Source organism: Sceloporus occidentalis, unplaced genomic scaffold, assembly GCF_023333645.1.
Source record: "Sceloporus occidentalis isolate IW3139 unplaced genomic scaffold, rSceOcc1.0.p SCAF_5, whole genome shotgun sequence".
Lineage (NCBI taxonomy): Eukaryota > Metazoa > Chordata > Lepidosauria > Squamata > Phrynosomatidae > Sceloporus > Sceloporus occidentalis.
Window position 1 is genome coordinate 52,060,095 of NW_028316985.1, and position 18,398 is coordinate 52,078,492.

The following is an 18,398-nucleotide window of genomic DNA, read 5'->3' on the forward strand; positions in this document are numbered from 1 at the left end:
TCTATAATATATAAATAAATTATATGGGGAAGGTCCACACCAGCTTCTTAATCTGGGGCCAGTCCAAACCTTTATGCTCTGGACTGGTTCCATGCCAACCACAATGGTGACCACACATACCTGGCTGAATCCAGTGGGACACTGGATTACTTCACATGAGCCTGGCAGGTTGACAACACATCACCCCCACTTTTGGAGTTGACTGTATTGCTTTCTCACAGGCAGAATTTCCATGTAAAGCCTGATCAGCATGCCTCTGCTTCTTTTGCAGTCAGAAATGGCTGCCCGGATATGTGATCAGTCAGGAGTCTGGATGCCCAGTTCTGTTCTTAGCAGAAGAGGCAGCCTGCTGTGCAGGCTTTACTTGGAGCTCCTGCTCATGAGGAAGTAATAGTGGCAGCTCCAAAAACAGACCACCCCCCTTTCTCTGTGTTGTTCAGTGTGGGGAACAGGGATGGCACAGCTCTGGTGTATAAACAACTGGGTTGGGCTGAACTGGATCCAATCCAACTATCCACTTGCTAGCAGAGCCTCACTCCAAGATTTCCAGACAACAGAAGGATTTACACCAACTTTGCTTCATTTGGGTCCAAAACAGATGGTCCAAAAGAACCACCAACAGGCCACATTGGGGGTGTGGCATTTACATGATGCATGCCCTGAATATGGATGATACCTTCTTGTTATTTATTTGTTTGTGTTTTTGTTTGATCCTTGGTTCTCTAACCCATACAAGCTATCCCTGTCCTGCAAATGCTACCAAGGACTATGTCCTGGAGCTACTTATATGTACCACTGAAGCTTGTGCTAAAGTTATTTTCAAGTGTGCATTGGACATTTTCCTCATCTGAGGATTCTTTAACTTTAGAAACTCCTCCCTACCTGAGAGGTGCTGGGCATCACTATATGTTATAAAATATTTTTGTCTTTCTTGAAAGGGGAGCAGAAACTTTCCCAACTGTTCTGCAATCTAGCTAATCAATTTGCCCTAATGCAGATGTGGGCAACATGTTTGTTTGTTTGTGGACTGCAGCTCTTGGTGAAGTTAACTCCTCCTGAAGCCAGGAGTCAATGGGACCAAGGCCACAGGTAGGAGCCCTGGTGGTGCAGTGGTTAAATGCCTGTACTGCAGCCACTCACTCAAAACCACAAGGCTGTGAGTTCAAGATCAGCAAAGGGGTTCAAGCTTGACTCAGGCTTGCATCCTTCCGAAGTGGCTAAAATGAGTACCCAGATTGTTGGGGGCAAATTAGCTTACAGTTGTAAATCGCTTGGACACTGCTTAGGCAGTATGAAGTGGTATATAAATAAAGCTTGTTTGTTTGTTTGTAGGCAAACCCACCTGGTTTCTACCTCTGTTTGTGCCCGCCCTATTCTAGTTTTATGAGATGAAAGATTTATCTCTACCTACTTTCCCCTAAAGCAAACCTCAGAATGTAAGCATCTACTGTGACCTTCCTTAACCCTAAACTAAAAACTCCAAAAATGTCAAATGGAAATCATTATATTTTATCCTTGTACTGGCTGTGTGCCATAAATAAATCTGTTGTTGTTGAAATGAAAATGTATTCTCTTGATTCTCACTTCTTAATAATTCTGGGATTTTTTTCTGCACCTTTTGCAGTATTTCTATTCTAGAAAGTGTCTATTTTAAAATGGCCTAGTTTAAACTATGATTTAAAATGAAAGCAAAACTCACTCTACTTTTTTGTGTAAAAATATAAGAATTCTAAGGTGAAGCATTATACATATGACACAAAAAGCCAGATATTGTATTTGTTATTGAGATAATGGTATTTGTGACCCCACAACAAAATAGTATTCATGTTTACTGTATATGTAATTGAATGAAAACATTTATTCTCAATCAATTATTATAGCAAGTACATAAGAGCACTGTGGCACAGTGGCTAAATACCTGTATTACAGCCAATCGCTCACAGATCACAAGGTTGTGAGTTCAGTACCAGACAGGGGCTCAGGGTTGACTCAGCCTAGCACCCTTCTGAGGTTGCTAAAATGAGTACTCAGCTTGTTGAGAGCAATTAGCTTACAGTTGTAAACTGCTTTGGGAGTGCTTAAGTGCACTGATAAGCAGTATAGAAATGTACTTGTTATTGCTATTGCTATTGCAATTATTAGTCATTGTGTCTGAAAAATGTCTTGGTATACATTCTATAACCAAACATAGACTTGTTTCAGATTCTCTGCTACCACATTACAAAATTAATGCAGATTTAACTCCCATGGTTCCATCCTATGAAATCCTGGGATTTGCAGTTTGTTGTGGCATCAGAGCTCTGTGGGTGCATTTATATTGTAAAAGTAATGCAGTTTGACACCACTTTAACTGCTATGGCTCCATCTTACAGAATCCTGGGATTTGTAGTTTTGTGAGGCACCAACATTCTTTGGCAGTGTTGACAAAAAGTGGTGATAGACTGCATTGTTTCTAGAGTGTATATGCACCCTCTGACAGAGAAGGCTAATATCTTACAAAACTGCAAATCTCAAAATTCCATAGCATTGAGCCATAGCAATGAAATCAATGTCAAACTGCAATAATTCTGCAGTGTAGATGTAGCTTCTGAGACAATTGCCATATTTTCAAAGTAAACTCTATCAAGTCTCCTCACATGAATTTAGTGAATATTAAACAGAATCTATTGCACTGGATCCTGAGTTACATGTCTAATGGGATTGGTAGGATCCCATCAGCCTCCCTGCCTGCCCCCAAACTAAACCCAATTAGATTCCTGTGTAATATTAGGGAGTTTAGAAGGGTCTGCCATTGAGAGGGGGAATAAACCTCTGTCTATCCTATTATGAGCACAATATTCTGTAATCTAAACCATTACATCCACCAGCTACTATCCTTCTCTGTAAGCAATCTGTAGTGTAAAACTGATTCTAACAATGTCTCTATTTAGTTGTGAACCAAATTATTTTAGCAGCCCTGGCAAGCAAATTATACATAGTTCAGAAAACAGAGAAATTACAAAATAGAACTTTGCCTTTGTTACTTCTTTCTAAGCACTTTTTTCCTCAATTGCTACCTTTTGTTCACTCATTTTTACTGAGAATTCAAGACAAGGTAACTGTCCAATGGCTGCTGTCCCCCCCATGGTCCCCCTCCTTCAGACCTGATTTTTGTGTAGGGGTATGTGTTGTGGATAGCTGGAAAACACAACTGTGGCATGCTGTCCAGCTTCAATAGGCAAGGCATTCTGAAACTTTGAAGGACTCTTATATCTTGGTTTAAAATATTCACATCATTTTATTTTTTCCTTTTGAACATGGGAAGGTAAATGTGAACAGGTTTTTGACATTCTTTTGAACAGCTTTTCTTTAATGGCTCAGTGTCAATTTGCTGGTTGGTTTTTAGATACAATGATAATTTTGGACCGGATTAATTTATGCATAAATATTATAGGGAAGAACTACCATCTATTTGGAAGATACCAAGATAGTTCTATGTATTGTGCTGAATCTCTGTTTTTAACCCAATTTTCCCCTAACTATGCAACATAAATGTTAATGGACTTTAATATGGAACCAGCCACAAATCCTCTATTTAAACTGGTCTCTCTCTCACTCTCTCTCTCACTCTCTTTTTTCTTGATTTAGGTCATGATTTTATTTACCATGGTTTAAATCAATCTGCCTTTGTGACCTACATTTTGTAAATCCAGACTAGGACAACACACTGGCCAACAGTACTACTTTAGAGAGACACATACAATTTATAGCTTTTAAGAAAAATTAAAATACTTCTACACTGCTTTCCTGTTCATCTTGGTTAGGCACAATGTGAGTACAGAAGAACAATAACATAATAACATATTACTCACCAGATATTTCCTCTAGGCACTGTTTGGCAGTCTTACTATATGCAAAATCCATTTTTGTTGGACTGGTGCAGGAGTCAGCAGGCGAGAGGGAGGTACTATCATTCTCTGAATGAGTTCTAAAATTAATCAAAGAGACTGACTGTAACATTTGCAAAAATCATGGCTTCCAAAATCTGAAATATTCTAAAATTCAAAATTGTCCACATGGATGATGGAGATAATGACACTTTTGCTTTCTGATGGTTCAATGGACACCAACTTTGTTTCATTCACAAAATATATTTAAAATTTTGTGATAAAATTACATTTAGGCAATGTGTATATGCTGTATATAATATATATATGAATATCCTATTATAGTTATGCAAACATTCCAAAGTCTGAAAAAAATCCAAAATCCAAAACTCTTCTGGTCCCAAGAATTTTGGATAAGTGACTCAACCTATAATAATTGCTAATCCAATGGATAATAGAGTAGTATTTTATCTCTTCTTCACAAACCAGATTCTGAAAATATCTTTAGCACCCCTTTCTACGCAACTACAGGATACTAAGTTTTAGTCAAAAGAGTAGAGTTTATCCCTATGGTGCACAGGGGGGAGATTTACCAGTAAGACACATTTTACTGCAAAGATATAACTAGATAAGGTATCAAGGACTAAATGTCTCTGACAAATTTTCCTTAAAAGATGAGAACAAACAAGCAAGTGATTGGAATGGGTAATTCAATTCATGGGTTATGAAAGTAAGCATGGATATATTTAGAACCAAAGGCTTCTAAAAAAATCTTCTATTTTGGTATCTATCTGTCACACTATGAAACAGGAATGCAGCAATATGTCACTATTAAAGGCCACTGTTGCAATAGGACCTATAAGGGTTCTATTGCAGAAGATGCTACCTTTTTGCTTAGATGTGTTTAAAACATTTTTAAAAGCTCTAAATTCATGCAACAATCCATGTGGCTAAAGTTAGGATGAATCTCCTATTTGCAGTGAAGGATAAAAACTTCCAGACTTTCCACTGAGTAAGATTACAAGAGTTCTGGTGCATTATTTAAAATTAATTTTTAAATTTTGGACTATTTGGTGAAAAAAATTCTTTTTGGTGGAACCTCTCCCAATATTTGTATGCAGAAAAGACACTATTTTCTGCATAATACACTGTTCAAAAGTATTGTTTTCTGTGCATTTCTTTGCTTATTGGGAGTTTTCACAGAAATTTTTTGAAATGTGAAAAATGTTAAAGTACTCACTATTTTTCAATGGATTATCTTGCTCTATCAAGACATATTTTATCACTAACAAGGAAAAAAAGTCCTGCTAACATTCTTTACATCACTAGCTAATGCTGAAATCCATATCAATCTTTCTAGAGGCTGAACAACAAACATATTGGGATTTACATGTAAGTAAATCTCTATCGGATTGGTCTGTAAATGAAATTAACTTCACAAAATGTGAACTTTAAATTAGAAGCTAAATATAATGACCCAAGCCACAGGACAAAAGTGACTGAAATTCCATTTATGTCCTTGAAACTTCAGTTACCCATGAAAATGAACGAAATACAGAACATGCTATTTTGTAATATTTTGAGTAGGTAAATTGCAAGGAGCTACACAGTCTCTGTGTGTGACTGGAAAGATATATTTTACCTTTGTGTACATGTAGATTTTAAATGTTATATCTTTTGTGTTATATATCATATGTGATAGTGTATCATAGACAATTACATCTGAAGTAAGACATACAGATTGCCTTATAAATATCACAGTCTGAGTGCATTTGGGTAATAATAAAGGACCAGGAAAATAGAGCTCTATGAGACAGGCTGTAAAATGTAAAAAAATATATATAAAAATAAAAAGTTATTTTTATTTGGATATTACTTGTATAATAAATTCCATATTCTTGATAGATTGGATATTGAATTATAGGTAGAGAAAAAACTACATTCATATATATTTGTTTCATCTATACAGCTGGTGAATATATGGGATATTTAGAACTACAGCAGTGACTGTTTGGCTCTTTTCAGTGAAATAGAGGACACCTTGGGATGCTTCTCCAAAATCATGTCTTTCACAAAATAACAACCTGTCATTTCTTTTGCTATGTTTACTACTTCCAAGCTGCTTATCTAATGGGATTGTTCAAAAGCATGCTGAAATGGATGAGGAAGCACATCTCTGAGCTGAATGCATGATCCTGATAATACTTTTAAAATGTTTTAAAGGCATCATAAACAGAAACTGACATCTTATCAAATATGCTGTGTTTAGGGGTTTGAGTTTTTGTTTTGTTTCTAGGGGCTTGACAGATTGCCCCTAAAGGGCAGCCTCCAGCCACCCCTTTTCTAGCCAGATCGGGGCTATGGCAACCTCATGCCATGCCCCGATTTGGCCTTTTGAGGGCGCAAAAAGGAGCCACAAAAAGCAACTCCCTTTTGTGCCCTTGAAAGGGTGCCATAGCTGCAGCGGCACAGCTGTATTGTGCTCCTTCGGTGCTGCATTATCTGGATGCAGCACCAGAGGTGCACCATGATACCATATGGAGTGGCATACGGTGTCAATGTGCCCCGGGGGGGGGGGGGGCAGAGTTGGGCATGCATTGTGAGGATGCTATGCTTGACTCTGCCTCCATGCCAGCCTTTCAGGGCAGTGTGTAAAGGGCCTTACTTCCCAGGGAATGATGAAGGTAGTTTTCTGTTATGCTTGGCTTTGGCATTAAAACAAGTGTGTGCCGAGAGCTTGGGAAGGTTATTTTTTTTTTTGGACTACAACTCCCAGAATACCCAGCCAGCAAGATCAATAACTAAGCTGACTGGGGGATTCTAGAAGCTGTAGTCCAAAAAGGTAACTATTCCAAGCTTTGGGTGTCACCCAACATGAAATATCACCCAACATCTTGTTCAAAACCATCCAATTCAGATATAAATGCTACGCAATCCATTATTCCAGTCCAAAGTATTTGCAATACTGGCTTTTCAAAGACATGCTATTTTCCACTGGGCCCTTGCCAGTGAGGCAGAAGTAAGGGAAAAATAGAAAGTTTATTTAGTTATGTAATTTATATCCCACCTTTCCCCTTGTAGAGCCTCCAAGGAGGCTTACAACCAATTAAAACAGGCTATAGTAGTTCGAGCATTGGGTTAGAAATCTGGAGACCAGGGTTCCAATTCCCACTTGACCATGGAAACCCACTGTGTGACCATGGACAAGTCATACTCTCGCAGCCTCAGAGGAAGGCAAAGACCAAGAACCCCTCTGAACAAATCTTGGAAAGAAAACCCAATGATAGGATTGCCTTAGGGTCATCATAAATTAGAAATGAAGGCACACAACAACAGCAACAACAACAAAAACAACAGCTAAATAATTTGTACATAAGTTTTTTAAAAATAAATATGAACGTGGTTAAAAACAAAAAGCAAAACAATGTAAAATGAAATTAAAATACAGTATAAAGATTTTTGTTGTTCTCTTTTTGTTCCGTGTAATGGTCAATATATGACCATTAGTCAATGTCAAGTGTAAGCGTGTGTATGTGTGTGAGAGAGAGATTTATATCAGTTTTCAGGGTAGGCACCAATTTTCCCAAGTACTGAATGTTTATTTCCTGGCAGGTAGGATTCTGGATTCCATGGGTTGAAACCCTCCCTTAATTATCTGATGCTACATCCCCAATATGAGCCCTTTTTACTCTCTGTAGCAAAGTTCCAAAAATTAGGAAGGTCAGAACAACAGCAAACGTAGCTGAGAAGAGGAGACAAATTCCAGTGGGGCTGGGGCTTTAGGGAGGATTTCAACCCTTTTCTATCATGTCTTCCCATTAAAACCAAATGCGCATATACATGGGTATTTATCTCATTTGAAAAAAAATAGCAGTAAGCCATTATTTCCATTGGAAATAAGTGGCAGTATGTCATTATTTTCATTAGAAGACAAAAGTAATAGGAAAAATATTCCCAATCTGTAGTGTCCCAGTTTGACCAGGAAGCACCCCCCCTCCCCTAGGCTGCTATCAATTTAATGAGACAGAGGAGATCTTATTTATAGTCTCTCATGAGAGGTCTACTTTATGCCTTAGACAGAGCAAAGATGCGAAACATGTGACCTCCCAAGTATTTTTAAACAGCAACTCCAAGTTTTCCCTTCAGTGTTTTTCCAGGATAGTGTTGGTGGAAGTTGTAGTTCATCCCTTGTTATACACTGGGGTTTGGTTTCAAGCTCCTCCATGGATAAAAAAATCCGTGGATGCTCAAGTTCCATTAAATATAGTATAGCAAAATGGTGTCCCTTAAAAAAAATGGAAAATTGAGGTTTAATATTTGAAATTTATACTTTTTTTCAACATTTTCAAACTGTGGATGCTTGAATCCATATATAAAAAATCCGTGTCTAAGAAGGGCCGACTGTATTCATTATCACAGAAACATACTGAATGCAGTGAAAGGCTGCTGGGAAGGAAAGAAAAAGATTGGGTACATTGGCTTGTTATGAGACAGCACATTCTCACTTACCTGTAGATTCGATTCCTGAACCGAATCCTGAAACCAGTTCATCAAACACAGTGGTTTCCATTATGTTTGCGTTGGTTTCAGGATTCCTTTCAGGAATCGAAATGCCTGCTTTGACAGGTTTCTTTTTGACATGGCAGAAGAGGCTTTCCCAGCCTCTCCTGCCATGCCTCCCCCTCCTCATCCCTCTCTTCCTTCCTTCCTTCCTTCCTTCCTTCCTTCCTTCCTTCCTTCTCTCCTTCCCTCCTTCCTCTCCTCCTCCTCCTTCCCTTCTTCTTACCTCCTTCCTGGGGGCTCCAGCTGTGGAAACGGCAGCGGCGACAGCAGCAGAGAAGGCTGCCGGCTCATTGGACGTGCCTCCGTCTGGCGTGCCTTAGTCCTCCAGTGGCGTTCAGGATGGAGGCACGTCAAAAGTCTCCCAGCCGGCAGTCTTCCCTGCTGCTGCCGCTGCTACTGTCCTCCAGGCTGCCGAAGCCTCCCGGAGCCCCAGGAAGGAGGGAAGGAGGAGGGAAGGAAGGGAGGGAATGAGGTATGGGTGGGAGGGAGGCATCTCCGAGGTGGAGAGGGGCTGCCAGGGCAGATTTGAATCCGCCCTGGGTTTCCACTGGGCTGAATCGATTTATTGTCAAATAAATCAATTCTTGCCCAAAAAGGAGCTGGAAAATCCAGCTCGTTTTTGACATGGGTTAAATGGGGGGAAACCATGCCCCCGCCCTTGGGAATCGATTCCAAATCGATTCCCAAATGGGAACCATGGTTTAAATAGGATCGTGATTCAACACGATCCGATTTAAACAATGGTGGGAATGAGCCCAGAGTCTGCCCCACACTCTGATCTTGCTGTGCAGAAGTACAGAAAACATTTTTTTCTTTTCAAGCAAGTTATTTCATCCAAATAAAAATACTTGTTTCTCCCGCTGACCAGAAACATCAATCTAAGTTATACAGGAAGATAAACTATTTTCATAAATCTTATCTTCTTAGTCTGTGTTCTGCAGTCTACCCTCAATTAACCCTTATAACTTAACGATTATTCTTGCTATGTTAGCCAAGAACAGAAATCAGGGCATTGTACTTCCTCTGTTAAGAATCATCATTCTGTGTCTGAACAACCTTGCCCACAAATATCAAAGATTTGCTTTAGCTATTCTCTGACATTCCAAAAGCCGTGCTATTAATAAGCCTTATAGATCCTGACAGGTTTCATAGCTTCAGCTGCCTTGAATGGCTTTTATAGATTGTTTCATTCTAGATTTAAGGCATCATCAGAACTACAACAATTCAAAATATTAAGAAAAATGAATAGTGGATTTATCCCTTTATACAATCAATTAAGAAATAAGTATTGGCAGGCGGGGGGGGGGAGATCTGTGCCTTCTTTTTCTTTCTCTTTTCAAAAACTTAACCCACTTATTGTAGCTCAAATCTGACACATCATTACATGATGTACCACATGCACTATCCAGCTTGACCCAGAAATACATCCATTGAAAATTGGCTCAAAGACTTTGGACTATTTTTGGTGAAAATCTTTAGTACTAGCTTTGACAGGCAGCGTTTGGCCCACTGCCAGTTTAATTTCACAAGAATGTGTCTAAGTGATATAACTGTAAATTTATTGGTGGGTTCATGCCTCTGATCTGCCATGTTAAGGATGCAACAGCTTGCTGTAACCTCAACATTATGAATCCTATAACCCATGATAATACCAGAATTTTAAAAGACAGATCAGGACTGGAAAGGGAACAAAGAATGCTTGATGGGTAGACAAAATTAGCTGATCAGATGTTTATGAAAGAACCGGGGTTCAGACAAATGCCTCTGTTTTTACAGTACCTGCACACCCCAATGAACAATAAGGGAGGTGCTCTGTAAAAATCATAACTTCTCCAGAAGATCCCACTAAAAACAACACAGAGATTTCCTTCAGTGTAATTAGATGTAGCAGACCCAAGGATACACAGTTATATAAATGGATAAAAAAAAAGAATCCATCGCTCTGAGAGCCTTTGTGGCTGAAGAGTGGGGTATAAATAATCCAAATAAATATTAGCTCAGTACAGAATACATGCATTGCACAATGTACTTTGATTTCTGTTGTTAACTGCCTTTGAGTAGATCTTGACTCATGGCAACCCGATGAATAAGACATCTCCAAGACCCCAGGCTCTCCACTGCTCTGCTTAAATCCTGCAATCCCAGAACTATAAACTCCTTAATAAAGTCCATCCATTTGGCAAGTGGCCTTTCTCTCTTCCTACTTCCCCCCACTTTTTCTAGCATTATTGTATTTTCTAATGAGTCCTTCCTTCTCATGTGTCTGAAGTATGACAGCCTCAGTTTGGTCATCTTGGCTTCTAGGTAGGTTTCTGGCTTGATCTGCTCTAGGACCCATTTGTTTGTCCTTTTGTCTCAGCACTCTTTCAGCACCACATCAAATGAATTAATTTTCTTCCTATCATCTGTCTTAACTGTCCAGCTCTCACATCCATACATGGTAATAGGGAATACAATGGCTTGTATGGTTCTAACTTTTGTGCCGAGTTGTATGTCTTTGCATTTTAGAATCTTTTCTACTTCTTTCATAGCCACCCTCCCCATTCTTAATCTTCTTCTGATTTCCTGACTTCAGTCCCCATTTCTATCAACTTTTGATCCCAGGTATGGGAATTCTTGTATTATTTCCATTTCTTCATTTTCTAGGTTGAACTTGTGAAGGTCCTCAGCGGTCATTGTTTTTGTTTTCTTTATGTTCAACATTAAACCTACATTTGCACTTTCTTCTTTGATCTTCTTTAGTAGGTGTCCCAAGTCTTTGAGGTTTTCTGCTAGTACGATGGTGTCATCTGCATATCTTATATTGTTGATATTCCTTGCTTCTATTTTCACTCCTCCTTCTTCTGTGTCCAAGCCTGCTTTTCTTATAATATATTCTGCATAAAAGTTGAACAGATAGGGTGAAAGGATAGGGTGAAAAGCAGCCTTTTCTAACCCCTTTGCCAACTAGGAACAATTCTGTTTCTCCATGTTCTGTTCTGACAGTAGCCTCTTGTCCTGAGTACCGATTCCTCATCAGTACTATCAGATGTGATGGCACTCCTATGTCTTTATGCAGTCAAAGGCTTTGCTATAGTCTATAAAGCACATGCTGATTTTCTTTTTGAATTCCCTGGTGCACTCCATTTGCCATTGTATGTTTGCAGTGTGATCCTTAGTGCCTCTTCCTTTCCTGAACTCTGCTTGATCCTCTGGGTTCTACTTACACTGATACTTCCTGTGTCAAAATCTGTATGATAAGATAAGTTGTTTGCCTTGAAGCCCCATGAACTTGGATGTTCTAGCCATTTCATATTCAGACAGTTGGTTTACTTTTTAAAAAAACAACAGCATTATTATTATTAAAACTTATTTATAAATTGCTGTAAATTTGCACAGTGCTGAACAGAATAATAAGATTAATTAAATTAATAAATAAAAACCTGCAGGAAGTGTATACTCTAGAAACAAAAAATACAAATGAACAGCAAAAAATTTTCTAAGTGCACCAAAAACTAAGACATACTTGAAAACAAGCCAAAATATAATACCAACAGTTATTTTAGACCTCTTGCTTAGTCATTTGTGGGACTTCAAGAAATCTGAACCAGAAATGAAGAATTTTCTAATTTACAAAAGCTGTGAAATATCTGGATGTTCATCTGCAAAGAATTTTTTACTTGCCAGAGGTTACCAAGCCACTATGTTTACAAGCTCAGAGTAAAGGTGTTTTTGTACATCAAACCTGATATAGTTTCTGCTTAAATCAGTTTGTAATGCAAATGTAAATCTACATCAATCAGACTACTCATTTGAATTACAAATGCATCTTTTCCACATTAGCAAGAATCACACATTCACATAAATAGCATAAGAGAGCCTCAAAGGTAATTTTCAACCTTATGTGTGAAATCAGTGTTAGAATCTAGAAATAGTTAGAAAGGGAAGGATTAGTACAGTTTCAGAACCAGAACACTTCCAATAGTTTGAACTGCTATAAAAATTGGGTTGATTTTTATCTGGGGAAAAAGATGATTATGGACATATTGCAAACCTTGGACATTAAACCCAAGGTAGTGCAATATGGCAGATTGGGGTTTGGCTAGGAACCCTTTCAGGTTCCTTTGGTGGGGACAAGGGAGAGCACCTTAGTGGTTGCTTGCAGACTTTGAACTCGTTCCTCAGGAGGCCAGAATGGCCCCATCCTTGCTCTCCTTCAGTCAGCAAGTCAAGACATTTTTATGCTGTCAAGCTTTTGGAAACTGACTGGGGTGAGCTTTTAATGCTGTTCAGTGTTGTTTTAAGGTTTGTATGTTGTCTTTTTTTTGTATGTTCATATAAAGATGAATTCCAAATTCTATAAAGGAGGTGGAAACTGCAATAAGAGAAATTGGGAAGAATAAATCACCAGGAATAGATGATATTCCAATTGAATTTCTATAATCCACCCAGACAGAATCAACTCAAGTGTTAGCTAAAATATGTGGAAAACAAAATAGTGGGCAACATATGGGAAACAATCAATATACATCCCCATCTACAAAAAAGGAGACACAAAAGACTGTAGTAAGTATAGGACCATAGCATTAATTTCCCATGCAAGCAAAATTATGCTTAAAATTCTGCAGCATAGACTCTACTCAATGTACGGAGAGAGAGAAATCTCAAAGATGGAAATAGGGTTCAGGAAAGGAAGAATTATTAGGGACAACATTACAAAGATACAATGGATAATTGAGTTAACCAAGAAATCCAGAAGAATATCAGCATGTTCTATAGCCAAGTCTTTGATGCATAGACAATACAATTCTCTTAAAGAAATGCCAGTGCCACTACATTTCATAGTCCTGATGAGGAATTTGTACTTAGGACAAGAGGCTACTGCTAGAACAGAATATGGAGAAACAGAATTCTTTCCAAAAGCCAAAGAGGTTAGGCAAGGCTGCATACGATCATCCTATTTGTTCTATTTGTATGCAGAAATTATCATGTGAAGACTCAGAAGAAGGAGGAGTGAAAATAAGAGGAAGGAATATTAACAATACGAGGCAGTCCTACTTTGGCATCATAAGAAGGTATGACTCATTAGAAAGGCAATAAAGCTAAGAAAGTTAGAAAGCAACGCAGAGAGAAAAACTGCATGCCGGATGGTTAGACTAAATTAGGGAGGTCATAGGCCTGAACCTGCAGAAGCTGAGCAGAATGGTTGAAGATAGAAGTGTTGGAGATGTCTTATCTATAGCATCATCATGTGTTGAGGTTGGTTTCGGGGCAATTAACAACAACAAGTAATAATAATAACTATGGAAATCCTAGATACAAATCCCACATCATCCATAAGGCTAGTTACTAGCTAGCAACAGGCAAATTATTTTCTATGCTAAGTATATCTGAAGCTCTTGGAAGAAGAATTACCCCTATCAGCCATTCTTTGAGGAAGTGTAGGATGAAAATATAAAACAGAATGCAAACACATAGCTTTATATATTCTAAGAGGAATCACTTGGCTCCCTCTCTCTCTCCTTCTGTACCCTGTTACATATCTCTATAAACCATGGGCAAATGTTTCAAAATCTATGACCCATCAGTGAATTTCTATATATCTCCATTTAGCATAGAATCTAAATTTAATTTTTTTCTGACATAACACAATTCTCTATATTGAATAAACATCATGATAACTGGGAGCTGGCTTTTTAAAGGGTCAATTGAGAATTAAACCTTGCTGGTTTATGGTTTATGCAAGGTCCAGCATCAAAATACTTTAATTTGTGTTAGTGGAATATTACAGAAAAAAATATTTTCATATTTGTCTAAGTCTGATTTCTTAGTATATTATGGCAAAAGATAAAATTAGAGACAGATTGCACATCTTCATCCATAAGTACAGTCTGGTCTATCCATTATTTTTTTAAAAAAATCTCCTTCAATTTTTAAAAACATCCAAATCAAATTTCTATTTTGTGAATGTATTTTGCCACAAAATATGCATCTCTACATGTGTATGTTCTTAAAGAGCATGTGTCTGCATATGGAAAGCCCTGGTGGTGCAGTGGTTAAATGCCGGTACTGCAGTCATTTGCAACCACAAGGTTGTGAGTTCAGTCCCAGGGACTCCAAGGTCCACTCAGCCTTGCATCCTTTCATAGATTGCTAAAATGAGTACCCAGCTTCTTGAGGGCAATTAGCTTACATATTGTAAACCATTTAGGGGGTGCTTAAGTGCACTGATAAGCAGTATAGAAATGTACTTGCTATTGCTATTGCTATAAAATATGTAGTTCTCAATTCATTTTAAAGCAAATGTCCACACTGCAAGTTTGAGAAAAAAGCTGCATGTGATGGATAACTACATTCTATTTCACATATCCATCCAAAGAGTGCAAATAAAGCCTGTTTATATCAGAATTTAGACAGATAAACAAAACACCCCTTTAAGAATTATTTAAACATCTCTAGATAACATACCACACATGTGACATTGCCTGTTACTCTTCTCTACAACTTCTACTGGAAGTTATCTGGATTCACTTGTGTATTCCCAGCTCTTTTCAGTGTAGAAATTGGGCAATATAATGTCCAAATCCGAAGATCAAACCATTTCAAAAATCTGCCTTCCAATCTATTACTGAACTACTGCAACAGCTTTTGGGTCAAGCTTGCCCATTTCTGGATCCCTAGACTTTCAGTGTGCTTCATTCAAGGTTATAGCGGCATGGTCACTAGCGGACACAGTCACAAGTCTGCAAATAGAAGTAAACCATGGATACTCAAAGAGCACATCCCATGACACAACTGACCAGTTGGCTAAAAGTAGTTAGCTGTATGAGTAAAGACCTGGATAAAATGGACAAAATCCCCTTCTATTTGGCTTTGAAAACTGAAATAATGTCCCAGTGGCAGATGTGAAGCCAGAAAAAAAACCACTTTTATTTTAAACTGCTTTCTTTTGAAATGAAATAAAAGAGTGTCACAGTGTGTGAGAGAGCTTCTCCCCTCCTCCTCCTCCTCCTCCTCCTCCCCCCGCCCCTTAGGCAGAGACGGCTACTCCAAATGCTCTACTTGCTTTTCTCTTCCCCTCCAGGACAGAAAAAGTGTGGGAATTAGAGGAAGAGAAGAGGAAGTCAGGGCCTCCAATTCTCCCTTAAGTAACTCTTGTGCCTTACCTGAGGGTCTCATACCACAGTTTGAGAACCAGTGCCTGCCTTAGGGCCAAAACAGACAGTCCTGAAGGAGTGGCTTGATACTGCCCTTTTGATCACCGGATCAGAGCCATGGCATGTGGTTGTCATGGCCCTGACCCGGATTTTTGCCAGCCCAAAAGAAGTGGCAGAAAGCCCCTCTCCTTTTTGAGCTGGCAAAAAGCCAGCTTTCTCACTGCACACAGCTTTGTGGCACTCCTGCGGTATATGGTGTATAAATGCCAACACGGATGGAGAGCCACAAAGCTACCCAGTGCATGGGTGGGCCAGCAGCTTCATACTAGCTTCCTGCCGGCTTGAGGACGTGCGTTGTCTAAACAACATGGCCCTAAGCCGCCAGGAAGCCATCATAAAGGGGCTGTCTGTTTCACCCCTCAGTGAGCACCTGTCTGGGATTGATTTCAATGAGGCCTAGGGTGGAGGAGTGGGGGGATGGAAGGCAGCATTAGGAAACCTAGTGTCAGGCACATGCTGTTTCCAGAGTCAGGCACATGCTGTTTCTGCCTGCCTTAGTTAATTCCTGCTTAGGACTGATTTCAATCAGTGAAGGGGGAGGGGGTGGTAAGCTTCCCCCCCCACACACAAAAACCCACATGCTTATATTCTCCCTGCTTCTTGGATATATAGCAGCTTCCCCTTTTGAGCCAAATCACAGCAGAAGCCTCCCTTACTGCCCCGAGACTTTTCTCAGCCTGGCTGCCATCTATCATAGGTAAATTTGACCATCTGTGTGTGTGTGTGGGGGGGGGGGATGTTATCTATGGGGGGGGTCATGGAACCAAATCTCTGCAGATACTGACGACCCACTGTAATGCATTTCAAACTTTTAGGACATACTGTGTGGGATTTAAAGATTGCATTTCTTGAACAAGGATATTACAAAGGAAGACTAGAAAGAGAAATACTTGAATTGTATATCTACAAATTCCAATCCATTAGCAGAGATATGAACAGATGAGGGATTCGTGGCACATTACTTATATTAATAGAAGAATTTTCTCTACTGTAGCAAATGAAATATTCTCAGAGAAGATTTTGAATTCAAGGAAACTGACTTTTGGAAAGCAGAGTTAATGCTTTTACACACTGAAAGATCTGGAACACCTGCATCACTTTATGCAGCGCTTTGAAAATTTAAGGCAAGGTGCATGATTTGCATCTTTCTTGATCCTATTATATTTCATTCCACTCCCACAATTATGTAACTATGCTGTATACCTGAGCATTTATTATCACATGTAAAGAAGTGGGTTTATAACCACAAAAACTCATACAAAAATGAATCTGTTTTCTATGCCGAAAGGGATTAACACAGCTCTTTCTTTTAGAGACACACAGTAAATGTAAATTGTGTCATTTCAAACTTTTACATCTATCAATTGAAGCTTGGGATTTGTTTAAATGGTGTGGATTTTTCATTCATCCATGTTGGTTTCGAAACTATGGTCTGTAGAATCACATATATTCTTTCTGCATGTCCTTTAACCCACTCTAATCTATAACCAATTTTTATCTTCAGTACAAATTGCTAACAATTACTGTTACATTATCTCACTTAATAAAGTATTCATCACTGTATCCCATTTATTCTTTTTAAACTTTAATTTACCCAAAAGACAAAGTTAAAACTAATAGACTTCTGATATTCCAAAAATGTGTTAAACTGAAATATTAAAACTTGTCTTGTCTTCCAGAATTGACTGTATTCCCACCCATTCACTATATAAAACTACCTTGCTCTCTCAAGACCTGATCTGCATGTGGAATGGTCCAAATAATTTCTAAAGCAATTAGAAGCATTTTTTAAAATAAGTACATTGGCTGATATTCAAAAACACTTTCCAGTCATCTCAACTGATTAAACCATCACTCCTAAACATGTCTATTAGTTAAAGCAGGGATTCCCAGCCATTTTGACTCATGCAGCCCTTTTCAGAATCAATTTCTATGGTGGAGCCCCTAAGGGGCCAACCCTATGTCTTACAAGTTAATGGCATTTAGGAGTAGTAATACTCTTTATTTCTTATTCTTTAATTCCAGACTAAACATTTTGCCTTATGTCTTGGTTTCAGGGTAAGAGATGCAGTCTTAAGGGGGAGGGGATATTTGGGAATCTAGACTAGCAAATGGTGCAAAAATGTTAGGTAGTATGCTTTGAATCTGGATAAAATCAGCAACTGTGGACTTCACACAGTTCTCATCCAGCAGCAAATTCCCAGCCAAGAAGAAGGCACTAGCTCAGTTTGTACTGAAGAAAAAACCATAATTTAACAACATGTATATGTTCTGTAAGGAGCCCTAAAGTGGTATATTACACCTCCTTTTTCTCTGATCTTTTGTATGCTAATTGTTATATTCAGATTGGACAGTAAGTTGAAAAACAAGCTTGTTTTAAACTACAAACAAGCTTGTTTTTAAACTTACCAGGACTTCTTTTAGAATACGGTTTCTGGTTCAAATATAACAGCAAGCCAACATTCACATGTGTATTCATTTCCCCTTTTGGACCATTAGCAGGCATTTTATTGTCTTATTTGAGTAAAACCATAGGGGTCTTCTTTCTAATCACCTATATTTCAGACATGAAACCATGTATTGCTACACTAGCCCTTCCTATTATGTCTGTGACAGTAAAGCTAGGCATAACTTTGGCTTGCCATTTGGTCAAACTCACTCATTTCTCTTGCAGGTTGAAAAACTACAGCTTTGGTACATGGATAATCAGGCCAATTGGCACTGTCAACCATCTCCTAACAAATTAACTACATGACTGTACTTAAAAATGAAT

General features: G+C 38.6%; 1 protein-coding gene across 7 annotated transcripts in view; it reads right to left on the reverse strand.

Moving 5' to 3' along the window:
• Window positions 1–18,398, reverse strand: part of NAV3 (neuron navigator 3) — a 445,847-nt gene that overhangs the window by 164,332 nt on the left and 263,117 nt on the right. For all 7 annotated transcript variants that reach the window (XM_089524052.1, XM_089524051.1, XM_089524050.1 and 4 more), the window contains one exon: window positions 3,852–3,967. In XM_089524052.1, the coding sequence (XP_089380178.1) occupies window positions 3,852–3,967 (116 nt within the window). The remainder of the gene's footprint in view (window positions 1–3,851; window positions 3,968–18,398) is intronic.